Here is a 16,764-nt window from a genome sequence, read left to right as displayed (position 1 = left end):
GCAGAGTCTCTCTGTTGTAGCAGGTTGCCTCGGCAATGGCAGGCTGCGTCAGCAGTGGGCGTGTATCTCAGTAGGGACGGGTTGCCTTGGCAACAGCTGGCTGCGTCAGCAGTGGGCGTGTATCTCAGTTGGGGCGGCTTGCCTCGGTAATGGTGGACGCCCCTCCCCCACAGAGTGTCTCGGACCGCCTGCACGGGGATCGTTTGAAATCGCGGTTTTGTTCGTCCCACTGGGCTACCCCAGACGCTCTGTCCCTACAATCCCCTGGGCTGGCCCACTGTCCAAGTCTCGTTCAGTCTCAAGTCCAGCCCTCTCAAGTCTCAGGTTGCCGGTTCAACAGGGTACCCGGACAAGCGCGCCCTGTGGGAAGTGCTGGGTAGGGCCGGCCGCCGGCACCCTGGCTGCCAGCTTTGCCAGGTAGAGGTACTGCCTGGCGTCCCGCGTCTCCTTTATACTTGGGAATTTCCCCGTTCTGTGGGCAACAAAGATCAGTCCGGAAATGCAGCTCCGACTCACCTCTCCGCGGATTCAAGGAGAGCTCCAATCCTGGGTTGTTCTCACAGTGCCATCTTGAGTCCTCCCCCCCTCTAAATGTTTTATAGAGACAAGTTCTCACTCTGTTGCCCAGGCTGGTCTCGAACTCCTGGCTTCAAGTAATTCTCCTGCCTTGGCATCCCAAAGTGTTTGATTTACAGATGTGAGCCACTGTGCCTGGCCCTCACCATGTTCTTGAAAAGATATATGCCCCTGAAATATTGACAGTGTTGTTTTGTGCACATATTTGTGTTCTATTTAACGAAATGGCACTGATTCTTATTATATGCTTTACTATTATCATTCAACACCACATTTTAAGTCTACCCCATTTCTATGTGTACTTTTAGCTCATTGCTTTGGGGTGCTGCATAGCATTCTTTAGTCTAGACCCATCCCCTTTTACTTCCGTATTTCGTGAGCTGCTTCCACCTTCCTGCTGCCACAAATAAAGACTATCCTTGAACACATGCCCTAATGGAGCTATGTGTGAGTTTCTTTGGGATGCACATATCCAGCAGTGGAATTGCTGGGCCATGGAAATAGGTACATTTAAGTTAGCCAAGACCAGCCAGTTGCTTTTCTGGAAAGTGGTTGCACCAGCCTGTCTATGTGAGCAGGGTCCCAGGTCCTCATGTATTCACCAAGCATTATCCACCTTCCTAGTTTCTGCCAACCTAATGGGTGCAAAGTGGTATATCAGTGTTGTTTTAATTGACATTTTTGATTGCTGGTGATGTTAGCCATTCTGATTTCTACCTTTGTGCACTGCTTCCTCTTAACCTTTGTTTTTTTCCTCTTTGACTTCCAGACTTTAAAATGTATATATATATATGTACTTAATAGTCTTATTGAGATATACTTCACTTACCATACAATTCACCCACTTAAAAAGCATTAATTGGTTTTTAGTATGTTAAATGAATGTTGTGCAACCGTCACCACAATCAATATGAGAACATTTTTGGCCAGGCGCAGTGGCTCACGCCTGTAATCTCAACACTTTGGAAGGTCAAGGTGGGAGGAGGATTGCTTGATCCCAGGAGTTCAAGACAAACCTGGGCAACATAGATCCTGTCTGAAAACACAAACAAAAGCAAAAACAAAAACATTTTCATCAGCCCCCAAAGAAACACCGTACCATTAGTAGTCACTTCCCATTTCCCCCAGCCCTCCTAGTTCTAGGCAGCTGTTTTCTGTCTCTATAATAGATTTTTCTATTCTGGACACTTCAGTAAATGAAAATATACCATATGTGGTCTTTGTGATTGGCTTCTTAGCATAAAGTTGTTTTGAGAGAGAAGAATTGAACTAGGAGTTTTAACTTTATAAAGTATTTATAGTTGCTAGATCCTGAGACTACAAATAGAAATATGTATAACAGATATTGGTTTTCTAGGCAATCTAATTGGTAAAAATGACAAAAAAGAGAAAACACATAAGTTGTAGAAAATATCTATGCTATTAAGCCAAACAAAAAGGTTAACTCACAGTAATGTATAGTATTAGCCCGCGTATATTTGCATAAAACAAAGGCAGGACTGATGTAAAAGTAAATGTTATTAGTGTTTATAGTTGCACAGTAAGATTAAGAATAATTTATTTTTCTTCAAAATTTTCATAGTGAACCTGTTTTTTCAACAAAGAAAAAATCTAAAGTGATAGTAAAATGATGAAAATATAAACTTAAAACCCATCTTTAAAAGTAACAAATCTTTCTCAGCTATAGTGCTAGTTTTTTTTTAAAGTAACAAACCTTTTTACTGTGGAAACTTTACAACATTACACAAAAATAAAATCAATGTACAATGAACCCTCAACTCAGCCACTCTTGTTTTATATATGCAAGTGTTTTTTTTTTTTTTGAGATGGAGTTTCGCTCTTGTTACCCAGGCTGAAGTGCAATGGCACGATCTCGGCCCACCGCAACCTCCGCCTCCTGGGTTCAGGCAATTCTCCTGCCTCAGCCTCCTGAGTAGCTGGGATTACAGGCATGCGCCACCATGCCCAGCTAATTTTTTGTATTTTTAGTAGAGACGGGGTTTCACCATGTTAATTAGGATGATCTCGATCTCTCTCTTTTTTTTTTTTTTTTTTTGAGACGGAGTTTCGCTCTTGTTACCCAGGCTGGAGTGCAATGGCACGATCTCGGCTCACCACAACCTCCGCCTTCTGGGTTCAAGCAATTCTCCTGCCTCAGCCTCCCGAGTAGCTGGGACTACCGGCGTGCACCACCATGCCCAGCTAATTTTTGTATTTTTAGTAGAGACAGGGTTTCACCTTGTTGACCAGGATGGTCTTGATCTCTTGGCCTCGTGATCCACCTGCCTCGACTTCCCAATGTGCTGGGATTATAGGCGTGAGCCACTGCGGCTGGCACAAGTGTTTTTCAAAGTTGAGTGTGCATCAAAATTATATGGAGGTTCTGTTAAAATACAGATTGCAGGGCCCCACCCTCAGATTTTCTGATTTTATGGATCTGGGTTGGGGCCTGAGAATTTGCATTTCTCACAAGTCCTCAGGAGATACCTACACTTTGAAAATCACTGACTGATCTGTACCCTCACCTGCTTCTACTGCTACCTGGATTATGTGTAGGAAATCCTAGACATCATTCCGTCTGTAAATATTTCAATATGTATCTCTAGGGAATAAATATAAGCACCATACTCTTACTATACATTTTAAAACGCCTAGTGATTCCTTAAAATAATCGAGGAGCCAATCAGTGTTCACGCTTTCCTATCTCATAGATATATACTTTTTTACAGTTGGCTTTTTGAACCAGGTTCTAGGTTTTGCCTTGCATTTGGTTAATCTGTCTCTTAAATTTCTTTTAACTGGCTTAAAAGATTAAAATCTGTCTGAAAAATAAAGGATGAACATGGTGTGGTTCTTGCTTCTATTTCATAGGATGAGTGCACACGTCATGCAGGTCAGACTCTGCCAGATCATCTAATCCAACTACATTGTGAATTCACAGCTTGAGAAGACATGTTTAGATTGGGCACTCCCTGTGACCTTGTTGATCATACAGTCCTGGGCAAAAGGTCCATGGACTGTGGTTGCTGAGGCCGTGTCTGTCTTCCACAGCTTGATTGTTCGCTTCCCTTGGAGTGTGTGAGCTTCCTCAGTGTCCTTCCAATGAATCTCTCTGCTGCCTCTGCCTTTCTTTTGTGCTTATTGCTAGCATTGGTTTTTATTTTCCAGCAACCAAAAAATGTCTATTAAGTCAGAAATTTGTACCTAGTAGAGGGATTTTGCAAGCAACAGACCCTAGAATATGAAATGAGTTGTGGCGAATGGCAGAGCCCCCATTTTGCTATAATAACAAAGGGCAGAAAAACTGTGGATCAGTCTATGGTTTGTTTCCTCCTGAAACTGTGTACCTTCCTGTAAAAATATAAGGATTTTTCCCAGCCTAGCCTATGTCTTTCTGCCTTTCTTGAAGTGCTTCAAGAGGGAGCACTAAGCTTTGGCTCAAGATGGTCCATGTGACAGCAGGGAATGAGAGTGATGTATGGTTTCATTAAGATTTTTTTCTTCTAGATATTAGGTCTCACTATGTTGTCCAGGTGGTCTCAAACTCCTGAGCTCAAGCAATCCTCCAGCCTCAGCTCCCATCTGGGACTACAGGTGTGAACCACCATGCCTGGCTATGGTTTTATTAAGGAAAGTATATGCCCTGGCCAATGATGGCACATGTCAAGGGCCTGTCAGTCATGCTCTCTTAGAAAGTTGGCTGCTAAGGCGATAACAGTGCCCAGCAGGGGAATCTGCTCTCTCAGGTGGGTTGAACCTTTCTCCATGGCAAGGGAAGTAAGTAACAAGTGAACATTTACAGAAAATGGTCCAGGAAGGTCATGTTCATTGTTTTTCCTTTTACTGAACATTTTTAGTTCCCAGTCCTCACACTGTATATTGGGGGAACATTCAGCCCACATATTGCAAGATGATGAGAAGACACATCTCATCTTGCCTGAGACATGGACATCACCAAGAGATCCTTTACTTGGGAGCTGAATGGGAGACTGGCTGTGAATTTGGATTGTCTTTAATGGAGAGGGGGTTAGTTCATTTTTGGCTGTATGTGTGATAGCTGTATTGAATTAGGTGGTAGCAGTTTAAAAAGGTGTGCATGGGAATAAAGGGGTGTGTGTGTGTGTGTGTGTGTGTGTGTGTGTGTGTATGCTGAACTACCAAGGATAGAATGTGGTATGTATTTATTGTTTTGTTTTCCCAGAGCAGGGAATTAATATTAGTCAGGTTTCTGCTGTGCTAATGTTACATAAAAACTAACCTTCCAAATCTCAATGGCTTACAAAAGCAAACATTTATTTCTCACTTATGGGTCTGTAGGTGGTTTCAGCTTTGCAGCATGTGGCTTCTGGCTGCAGGTTGGTTTCTGGTCTGTTCCATATATCATCAGTGGCCACCCATGGCATATTCTTGTGGCAAATGGCAGAAATTCAGAAAAGAGGCTAAGCCAAACCTCACAAGCACAATTAAAGCTAAAGCTTTAATTTGCGGCTAAAGCAAATCACAGGACCAAGCCCCAAATAAATGAGGGTTGGGATTTATTCTTGGCCCACAGCAAATCCTGGAAAAGGAGGGGAAGACTTGAGAACAACATAATCCATTTGACTATACTCCCCCGACTTCTGAGAAATCAACCATGTGGTTTAAATGTGTTTCCTTTCTCAATAGACTGCATCGTTATCCATTCAGTTGCTCATGTTAGCAGCTAGGATACAAGAAAAGTTCTGGATTGGGAAGAGAGGAGCATTTGTCCAGTGTGAGATCTATTGAGAATGAGGTGAGTCTGGGATAATCAGAGAGGTGAGGAGACTGTTGGCTGTACAGATCTAGAGTGAAGCCATTTTGGTTGTTAATTTTCCTACCCGAGCTCCTGTAAGTTTCATGAGTGGGGCTAATGACAAATATTACTGGTTTCTTAGGGTCCTCTCCACTAAAGTGTCCTTATGATGTAATGCTCGTGAAGTTACTCTGGGTTCTGAATGAAGACTGGTCCTGTTTCCTTTCATATGTAACTCTGTGTTACTAAATGTCAGTCAAGGTTCTCTGTGTGAAATTCCAGGCAGGTTTTTATTGCTTCAGAGAAGTTCTTTGACCAAAGAGCATTGGCAGGTCCTGTTTTTCAGTTTCAGCTTGTTTTGGTTCACCATTTGTAAAGATTCTCCTGAAAAAGGAATTTCTGTGTTTGTGTAAATACACTTGAGTCATCATATCTTGTGCAAATTGTCTTGATTAATGGTCTCTTGTTTGCTTCCTTTTGCTTATTGTATTTATAGCTCACATTACTTATAATTGTTGGACAACATAATGTGGACCAGATGGCTTCATTATTCTGAATTTCACATTTTGAATTTTAAATGTTGTGTTGGATTGCCTGTGGCCAGCTGTGTCCTGGAGGAGATGATGAGGCCAGACCATAGTTCAAAGATCTTGGGCCAGATACCATGGACATTAAGTGCTGTTGAGGTTATTAGCATTTGAGGTATCCTCTGGTTCCCTGCTGTGGTTTCACTTGGAAGTTCTGACTGGAGATCCAGGGAGAAAGAGGGAGAATGGGACGACAGAGAGAGAGAGAGAGAGAGAGAGAGAGAGAGAGAGAGAGAGAATTGAAGACCTTCTGATCATGTGGATGTCCTATGATTGCATTGTATTTGAAAAAGCTTTTCACCCATAAGCTCATAGAACTTATTATACTTTAGACATTTTAAGTATCGCTAATAATATTTAAAAAATAAGACTATCAATTAGGGTCAGCAGGAAACAGGTGTCGTTCTCAAACAGGATAATAGAAAATGATTACCTAAGAAACTGTTTATAATGATATGGGTTCAGGAAAACAAGGTAAAGTGAAGTAACATTCTAGACGTGTATGGGCAAGGGGAAGGAGTGGTTACTAGGACCTGGAGAGAGTAGCTGTAGCTACAGGAAAAGGGACTGGATCACAGGGTGCCCAGACATTTGGACAAACATTATTATCGGTACATTTGTGAGAATCTGTTGTCTGGATGAGATGAACATTTGAACTGGTAGACTGAGTGAAGCAGAATCCCTCCCTAACGTGGGTGGACCTCATCTAATTAATCAAAGATCCAAAGAGAACAAAAACATTGGGTAAGAGGGAAGTCCTCTTGCTTGACTGCATGAGTTGGGACACTAGTCTTTTCTGGCCTTTGGATTTGCACTGAAACATAGGCTCTTCTTGGATCTCAAGACTGTGGCCTTTCAAGTTGGAATTTATAACTATTGGCTCTCCTTGTTCTCTGGCCTTCAGAGGCAGACTGAAACTACACATTGGCTTTCCTGGATCTCCAGCTTGCTGCCTGCAGATCTTGGGAATTCTTGGCCTCCATGTTCATGTCAGCCAATTCCTTACAAGAAATCTCTCTGTCCATATATTCTATTGGTTCTGTTTTCTGGAGAACCATGACTGATAGAAAGGTGCCATGCCCTATTCTTAGGGGGGACATCTAGACAATGCTGGTCACCAGGTAGAGGAGGGAGCTAGGGTTATAAATGAAATGCCTAGATCTCATTCTTCTCCCTGGTGCCTGTAATTGGCTGAACTCACCTGGAGATTATAGGCCAAGGAAGCCAGTTGATGTAGCTTTTGAAGAATCTGGGACATACCCTAGGATAGAGAAGAAAGAAAAGTGGATCTAGAGGGTATAAACGGAACCTTTCCAGATAATTAGGTTTTATAACAACTATTGTTATCACTTTCTTCTATTCTTCCAGAGATATGTTATGCATACATAAGGATATATGGAGATCTTCATAGTATTCGTGATATTTCAGACTCTTCCAATATCACTTTCATGGCTGCATAACATTAAAGAACCTTTCATTATTAAACAATCTCACATAGAATAGATGTGACAGTTATATACTACAAAGTAGTAATGAAAGAAACACTGTTTACCCTTCATCCTGTTGGAATACTACCAAAGCTTCTCAGGGTTGCTGTGAGCACATTCCCAATTGCACTTTTTTTTCCACCAAGGGTAACTGTTATTTTGAAATTTTTAATTGCTCTTTTGAGATAATTTCATTATCATTTTTCTGCATAAACATGTATTCTCAAAGTACTGCCAAATTTTATGATTTTGATATTTATGTCATTTTGAGCTGCATATAGATTTCTGAGAATCAATTTTTATACTTCACAGTGTAATTTTGAGATTCATCCAAGTTGATATATGTTATTATTATTTTTGCTTCTGTATCTTGTTCCATTATATGTATGTGCTATAATTTATTTTTCTATTTTACTGTCAATGGACATTTGTGGTTTCTACCTTTTTATCATACTGCTATATAATTTCCTTGAATATATGTGCATGAGTTTTTCTAGGATAGATAGTTTTTCTGGGAGAAAAAAAAGCCTGATGACAGAGCTTATCTTCAACTTTTCAGAGATAATGCTATATTATATTCTAAACTTGTTGCCATTAAACTGTTTGGTTGGACTGCATTGAAACTAAAAACGCTTGATCATGAAAACACAAACTTAATGTTACCAAAATGCAAGGGGTTCATTCTAGGTCTCGTTGCTTACTGCACAGAAAGCCAGTCATTAAGAGAATAAAGAGGCAAGGCACATAATACGAGAAAATATTTTCAATACATATATTGAACAAAGGATTGATATTCAGAGTTTCTTAAAAACCCCAAGTCAGCAAGAAAAATACAGACATCTCGATTTTTAACAATGGGCAATGGCTGGACATGATGGCTCATTCCTGTAATCTCAGCACTTTGGGAGGCCACCATAGAAGGATCACTGAGCCCAGGAGTTTAAGACCAGCCTGGGCAACACAGTAAGTCTTTGTCTCTACAAGAAAAAGAATTAGCTGGGCATGGGGGAATACACCTGAGGTCCCAGTTACTTAGAAGGCTGAGGTAGGAGGATCGCTTGAGTCTGGAAGGCTGAGGCTGCACTGAGCTGTGATCATGCCACTGCACTTCAGCCTGTGTGACAGAGTGAGACCCTATCTCAAAAGTGTGTAAAAGTCTTGAACAGGCACTTCATAAAAGAGAATCTCGGGAGATCGATCCAAGATGGCCGACCACTAACAGCTCAGGATTGTAGCTCCCAGTGAAAGCTCAGAGAACGAGATGACGCCACATCTTTAGATAAATTTTCGTCACTCACCGATTAGCCGATTCCCAGTGGAGGAGCCCCACGCGTCGCCAGCGTGACTCTTGTGGCCGCCGCAGCGGTTTTGCCGGCGTCTCGGCGCAGCAGCTCTTCATGCAGAGCCAACAGGACTGCTTCCCCTACTGACCGGAGTTTGGAGCTTCCGGGAAGTCAGAGCCGCTTGTTGCGGACTCAAGAGGGAAGCCAGACCAGAGATTCCCGGGCAGAAGAGCACCATCAGTCTTATCGCTGCTATTTAGGCTGCCACAGTGGGTTGCTCGGATCCCAGCACTGGGAATCAATAAGCCAGAGTCGACTCAGAAACCTAATTAGAAAGGTGGTTCATCTACAATGAAGAGAAAAAAACAGCCTAAGAAGGCCGAGTATACTCAAAAGCAGAACCCATCAGCAACGGAACAAGCCCTGATGGAAAAGGACACATCAGCAATCGAACAAGCCCTGATGGAAAAGGACTCATCAGTAACGGAACAAGCCCTGATGGAAAAGGACTGTGTTCCATTATCTGAAGTAGGCTTTAAAAGGTGGATGATAAGAAACTTCTGGGAGTTAAAGGAACTCGTTCTAACCCAATGTAAAGAAACTAAGAACTTGGAAAAAAGGTTAGATGAAATGTTGAAAAGAATAGACAATATAGAGAGGAATACAAATGAACTTATGGAGTTGAAAAATACAACACGAGAACTTAGTCAAATATGTACAAGCTTAAATAGCCGAATGGATCAAGCAGAAGAAAGGGTATCAGAGGTCGAAGACCAACTTAATGAAACAAAACGACAAGACAAGAATAGAGAAAAAAGGATAAAAAGGAATGAGCAAAGTCTCCAAGCAATATGGGACTATGTGAAAAGACCTAATATACGCTTGATTGGTGTACCTGAATGTGACGGAGAGAATGAATTCAAGCTGGAAAATACTCTCCAGGACATTATTCAGGAAAATTTTCCTAATTTAGCAAAGCAGGACACTATTCAACCCCAGGCAATACAGAGAACACCACAAAGATATTCCTCAAGAAGACCAACTCCAAGGCACATAATCGTTAGATTCACCAAGATCGAAATGAAGGAGAAAATATTAAGGGCAGCCAGAGAGAAAGATCAAGTTACCCATAAAGGTAAGCCTATTAGGCTTACAGCAGATCTCTCAACGGAAACCCTACAAGCTAGAAGAGAGTGGGGGCCAATATTCAATATACTTAATCAACAGAACTTTCAGCCCAGAATTTCATATCCTGCCAATTTAAGCTTTACATTTGAAGGAAAAATAAAATCTTTTAGGAACAAGCAAGTACTCAGAGAGTTTATTACCACCAGGCCTGCTTTACAAGAACTTCTAAAGGAAGCATTATACACAGAAAGGAACAACCAGTATGACCCTTTCTAAAAATACACCAAAAAGTAAAGAGCATTAACATAAAGAAGAATTTTTATCAACGAAAGGACAAAATAGCCAGTTAATATCAAATGGCAGCAACCCTAAATTTAAATCGACCAAATCTCCCAATCAAAAGATACAGACAAAATCTAATGGTGTATCCAAAGATATACATAGACTCAAAATAAAGGGTTGGAAAAAAAAAAAACGTACCAACCAAATGGAGAGCAAAAATAAATAAATAAAAAGCAGGAGTTGCAATTTTCACATTTGACAAAATAGATTTCAAAGATACAAGGATACAAGGGTAAAAGGATTAATGTAATAATAAGAGATCTTAACACCCAGATACATAAGACCCATAATGAGATTTAGATTCAACGAGACAGAAAATTGATAACGATATCCGGGACTGGAACTAAGATCCAGAACAAATAAACTCAATAGAGCTCTCCATTTTAAACACACAAAATATACATTATCCACAAAATCTAATGATATATCTAAAGATATACAAAGACTCAAAACAAGGGGATGGAAAAAAACTCACCAACCAAATGGAGAGCAAAAATAAATAAATAAAAAGCAGGAGTTGCAATTCTCACACTTAATAAAATAGATTTCAAAGCTACAAGGATGCAAGGGTAAAAGGATTAATGTAATAATAAGAGATCTTAACACCCAGATACATAAGACACATAACGAGATTTAGATTCAACGAGACAACAAATTGATAACGATATCCAGGACTTGAACTCAGAGCCAGAACAAATAAACACAATAGAGTTCTCCATTTTAAACACATAAAATATGCATTAACCACTTTAAACACTCAAAATATTGATCGGCCATTATTGAAACCCATTCTAGGAATGAAGTAATATTCCTTTTTCCCTCTTTTTCTTTTTTCCCCCTTCTTTTTCTCTTTTTCCCTCAAAAAAAAATTATATACATTCTTATAATGGAATGTGATGGACTGACAGAAATTATCTCTAAAAGATATTGTTAACAGAAAAAAAAAAAAAAAGAGAATCTCTAAGTTGCCAAAACACATATAAAAGGTGCTCAGCTTACTAGTTCATCAGGGAAATGCAAATTTAAGACGTGTTAAGAAGCCACTATATACTCCGCAAATCCTCACACTGGAAAAATTGGCCATGCTAAGTGTTCACAATGATGTAGAGCACCAGAACCTCTTACTCTCTGCTGGTGGTAAAATGATTTAAATTGGTACATCCATATTGGAAAATTGGTAGTATCTACTAAAACTGAACCTAAGCATAGCTAAAATACACAATTCCATTCCTCTGTGTATACCCAGCAAAAATGCCTACAAAATGTTAATAACAGCACTATTAATAATAATCTAACATTAAAAACAGCCCAAATGTCCATCAAGAGTTGTATATCCATGCAACAAAATGGATGAATCTCACAAATTTCATGCAGTTGAAAGGCACCAGATATAAACAAAACTAACTGATAGCAATAGGAGTAAGAATAATTGGTTACCTTTGAGGAAGCTGATGATTTGGAGTGGACATGGTGGGGGCATCTGGCACTAATAACATTCCTTATCTTGCTCTGAGAGTGAGTACATGGAGTAAATTCATTTTGTGGAAATTCTTGAGGTGTATACTTATGATTTCTGTATTTTCCAGTATTTATGTGGCACTTCAGTAAGAACTGTCTCAAAAATGCCATATGTTTGGAAATTAACTAAAGTGTGTCTAAATAATCATGGGTAAAACAGAAACTATGATGGAAATACAACTTAATGATGACAATATTTCTTGTCAACACTTGCAGGAAGCAGGTTAAACAGTACTGTAAGGAAAATTTTCAGTCTTAAATGCTTACAATGGAAAGAAAGAAAAGCTTAAAAATTTGAATCAAGCATTCAAATATAGCAGTAAAACTTTTTTTTTTTTTAGGAAGGGAGGAAGGCAGGAAGGGAGGAAAGGAGAAAGGGAGGGAGGAAGGGAAGGAGGGAGGGAGGGAGGGAGGGAGGGAGGGAAGGGAAGGAAGGAAATCAGGCAATGAGAGAGACATTGCCGACCTGGATCTACAGGTCTATAAGTTGATTTCTTTTTTTTCTTTTTTTGAGAGAGGGAAAGAAAAAAAAGGAGTGGAGGAGAGGAAGAAAGAGGAAGAAAAAGAGGGAGAGAGAATGCAAATGTTGCTTTATTCTAAAAAAAATGGGTATTAATAATGGCCAATCAATGTTTCATTTAAACCTATGGTGTGATGTGATATTGACAAGAATGTATATTTTGTGTATTTGAAGTGGAGAGCTCTATAAATATTTATTAAGTTTACTTGTTCCAGATCTGAGTTCGAGTCCTTGATACCCTTATTAATTTTCTGTCTCATTGAGTCTAAGTCTCTATGTATCTGGGTGTTAGGATCGTTAGCTCTTATTGTTGCATTGATCCTTTTACCGCTATATCTTTGTTGCTTTGAAATCTATTTTATCCGATACGAGAATTGCAACTCCTGCTTTTTATTTATTTATTTATTTTTATTCTCCATTTGGTTGGTAAATCTTTCTCCATCCCTTTGTTTTGAGTCTTTGTGTATCCTTGCATGTGAAACGGGTCTGGATGTAACATGCCGTTGGATTTTGGCTGTATCTTTTGACTGGGGGATTTAGTCGATTTAAATTTAGGATTACTGCCATTTGATGTTAACTGGCTGTTTTATCCATTCGTTGATGTAAATTCTTCTTTATATTGATGCTCTTTACTTTTTGGTGTATTTTTAGGCTAATACTGGTTGTTTCTTTCTATGTGTAATGCTTCTTTCAGAAGCTCTTGTAAAGCTGGCCTGGTGGTAATAAAATCTCTGAGTACTTGCTAGTTCATAAAAGATTTTATTTTTCCTTCAGTTGTGAAGCTTAGTTTGGCTGGATATGAAATTCTGGGCTGAAAGTTCTGTTCTTTAAGGATGTTGAATATCGGCCCCCACTCTCTTCTGGCTTGTAGGGTTTCTGCTGAGAGATCTGCTGTAAGTCTGATAGGCTTCCCTTTGTGGGTAACCTGACCTTTCTCTCTGGCTGCCCTTAGTATTTTCTCCTTCATTTCAACCCTGGTGAATCTAACGATTATGTGCCTTGGGGTTGTTCTTCTTGAGGAATATCTTTGTGGTGTTCTCTGTATTACCTGGGGTTGAATATTGTCCTGCTTTGCTAGGTTAGGAAAATTTTCCTGAATAATATCCTGAAGAATATTTTCCAGCTTGGATTCATTCTCTCTGTCACATTCAGGTACACCTATCAAACGTAAATTTGGTCTTTTCACGTCGTCCCACATTTCTTGGAGACTTTGCTCATTCCTTTTTATCCTTTTTTCTCTAATCTTGTCTTCTCGTTTTATTTCATTAAGTTGGACTTTGACCTCTGATATCCTTTCTTGTGCTTGAACAATTCGAGTGTTTAAACCTGTGCATACTTCTCGGCGTTCCTGTATTGTATTCTTCAGTTCCATTAATTCACTTATATTCCTCTCTAAGTTGTCTATTCTCATTAGGATTTCGTCAAACCTTTTTTCAAAGTTCTTAGTTTCTTTACATTGGGCTACAACATGTTCTTTTAACTCACAGAAGTTTCTTATTATCCATCTTCTGAATCCTGTTTCTGTTAATGGGATGCGCTCCTTCTCCATCAAGCCTTGTTCCCTTGTTGGTGAGGAACTGTGATCCTCTTTAGAGGGAGAGGCATTCTGATTTTGAGTATTCTCAGCCTTTTTACGCTGGTTTCTTTCCATCATTGTAAATTTATCCACCTGTCGTCTTCGTAATTACCAACTTTCAAATTAGGTCTCTGAGTGGACATCCAAGTTGTTAATTCCCAGGGCTGAAATATGAGCAACCCACTGCGCCGGCCAAAACAGTGGCATTAAGACTGATGGTGCTTTTCTGCCCGGGAATCTCCAGTCTGGCTTCCTTCTTGAGTCCGTAATAGGCGACTCTGCCTTGCTGGAGCTCCAAACCTCTGTCAGAAGGGGAACCAGTCCCATTTACTCTGCACCAAGGGCTGCCGCGCAGAGGTGCTGGCACAACTGCTGTGCCAACCACAAGAGTCGTGCTGGCGACCCATGTGGCTCCTCCAAACCTCGGTCAGAAGGGGAGCCAGTCCCGTTTACTCTGCACTAAGAGCTGCCGTGCTGAGTTGCCAGCGAAACCGCTGCGCTGGCCACAAGAGTGGCACTGGCGACCCGTGCAGCTCCTCCACTGGGAATCTTCTGCTCCATGAGCGACAAAAGTTTGTCTGAAAGTGTGGCGTCCTCTCGTTCTCTGCGCTTTCACTGGGGGCTGCAATCCCTAGATGTTAGCGATCAGCCATCTTGGATCGTTCTCCAGTAAAACATTATTATTAATTTTTATTTTAAATTTGGGCGTACATGTGCAGATGTGTTACATAGGTAAACTCATGTCACAGGGGTTCATTGTACAGATTATTTCATCACTCAGGTATTAAGTTCAGTAACCAGTAGTTATTTTTCCTGATCCCCTGCCTCCTTCCACCCTTCACCCTCTAGTAGGCCCCAGTGTGTGTTGTTCCCCTCTATGCGTCTGTGTATGCTCATCATTTAGCTCCCACTTATAAGTGAGAACATGTAGTATTTGGTTTTCTGTTCTTGCGTTGGTTTGCTAAGGATAATGGCCTTCAGCTCCATCCATGTTCCTGCAAAGAACATGACCTCGCTCTTCTTTATGGCTGCATTGTATTCCATGGTGTATATGTACCACATTTTCTTTATCCAGTCTACCAAAAATGGGCATTTAGGTTGATTCCATGTCTTTGCTATTGTGAATAGTACTGCAATGAACATACATGTGCATGTGTTTTTATGATGGAACAGTTTATATTCCTTTGGGTGCAAAAGTATATAGAAAGCAATAATAAAAACCAAATAGAAAACAAAGATAAAATTAAAAAAAATTCAACAAAGACCAGAAGTTCAAGAAAACAAAAAAAGAGAAAAGGCACAAATATGCAACTTTAAGGATGGAAAGGAGAACATAGCTATAGGAGATCCAGCTGTGTCCAGTTGCACAGGGTTTTCTAAAGATCACCTGTGTGGGGAATCTTTTATAGAGGAATGCAAGTAGATGCAGGCAGGTCAGTTCAGAGTTTATTTCTGTAATCCAGGTGAGATGAAATAGTAGCTTTTACTGGGACTAGAGTCTTGCTTAGGAAGGGTGGTCACATTCTAAGGTTATCCATTGATTCTCTTTTATTCTAATATTTTTGAGATTTTTACACACAAAATAGTAACCCTCATTTGGAATTTAAAAAAATATAATGTGAGATAGAGATACAACTTTTCAGATGGAAAACTATTTATACTAGCACAATTTATTTAAAAATAAATTGCAGTACCATCCTTTTTGCATAGTAAGTTTCCATATTTACTTGAATCTGTTTCTGAATTCTTCATTCTTTGTTCTGCCATCGATTTATCTCTTCCTATGCAGATACAGTAAGTTTTACAGTAAGTGTTAAATCTGGAAAGGTATATTATCCCCTTGCTATTTTTCTTTGTCTTTATTTTCTTACATTTCTTTCATATGAACTTGAAAATCATTTCAGGCATTAAAGAATTCTCATCTTTGTGCTGATTTGAATGGCTTTTATATATTAGTTTTGGAAGAATTGACACTTGTCTTTCCTTCCAGAAATATATTCAAAGTTTCCATTATTTAGGTTACCTTTTCTTTTCCGTGAGTATAGGTAATCAAAACTTGACTGCACTTATGTTCAGTGTTTTATGTCTTTTATCTGAATATCTGAAGGCAATATTCACTTAACACTATGTAATTAAACAAGCAAATAGTGCTCATTTAATTAACCGCTTAATATTCTAAACATTTTTAACTTTTCAAGTGTAACATTTTAAATACGGAAATTCATCTTGCTCTGTGATTACTGAAAGCCTCTGATTCAAGATTAGTTGAAGAGAAGAAAAAGTATTAAAAGTAGGTTAATTGGCCGGGCGCAGTGGCTCACGCCTATAATCCCAGCACTTTGGGAGGCCGAGGAGGGTGGATCATGAGGTCAAGAGATCGAGACCATCCTGGTCAACATGGTGAAACCCCGTCTCTACTAAAAATACAAAAAATTAGCTGGGCATGGTGGCGCGTGCCTGTAATCCTAGCTACTGTGGCAGGAGAATTGCTTGAACCCAGGAGGCGGAGGTTGCAGTAAGCCGAGATCGATCCATTGCACTCCAGCCTGGGTAACAAGAGTGAAACTCTGTCTCAAAAAAAAAAAAAAAAAAGTAAGTTAATCAGTTTTATATAATTTTTATTAAAAACATTTTTTTAGCAATAGTATCTCACTGTGTTACCCAGGAGGAATTTCTGGGCTCAAGCAATCCTCCCAGGTAGCTGGAACATGGGGTGTAACACTGCATCCAGTACAATTTTGTATAACTTAACAGATATTCAGTGTAACTTTGGAATTGTTTATACACCATTGTCTCTTATATCAATGCCCCTTTCCAGGTTTTGATTTCATCATACAGCAAAGCAATAGCAGAGCACGTTTGAGATTTGAATCAGATTATCTTCATATTTTCTGAGTGAATCAGGATTACAAGTCCATCCAGAATTACTCAACAATAAAACTTCTAACATCCTCCTCTACCCCAACTGAGGTG

At 39.8% G+C, this 16,764-nt stretch overlaps 1 protein-coding gene across 23 annotated transcripts in view; it reads left to right on the top strand.

Annotated features, from left to right (window-relative positions):
- The window catches only part of CTPS2 (CTP synthase 2), a 229,244-nt gene that overhangs the window by 138,116 nt on the left and 74,364 nt on the right, over window positions 1–16,764 (top strand). Inside the window, exon 19 of one of the 23 annotated variants that reach the window (XM_008989012.5) lies at window positions 5,242–5,345. The exons of the other annotated variants lie outside the window; for them this stretch is intronic. Within the exon in view, the coding sequence (XP_008987260.1) occupies window positions 5,242–5,275 (34 nt within the window). The 3' untranslated portion in view covers window positions 5,276–5,345. Of the gene's footprint in view, window positions 1–5,241; window positions 5,346–16,764 lie in introns of those variants that run through there. 23 annotated transcript variants of the gene reach the window in all.

The sequence above is a fragment of the Callithrix jacchus genome, chromosome X (assembly GCF_049354715.1).
Source record: "Callithrix jacchus isolate 240 chromosome X, calJac240_pri, whole genome shotgun sequence".
NCBI lineage: Eukaryota > Metazoa > Chordata > Mammalia > Primates > Cebidae > Callithrix > Callithrix jacchus.
This window is presented reverse-complemented; position numbering and strand designations above follow the sequence as displayed.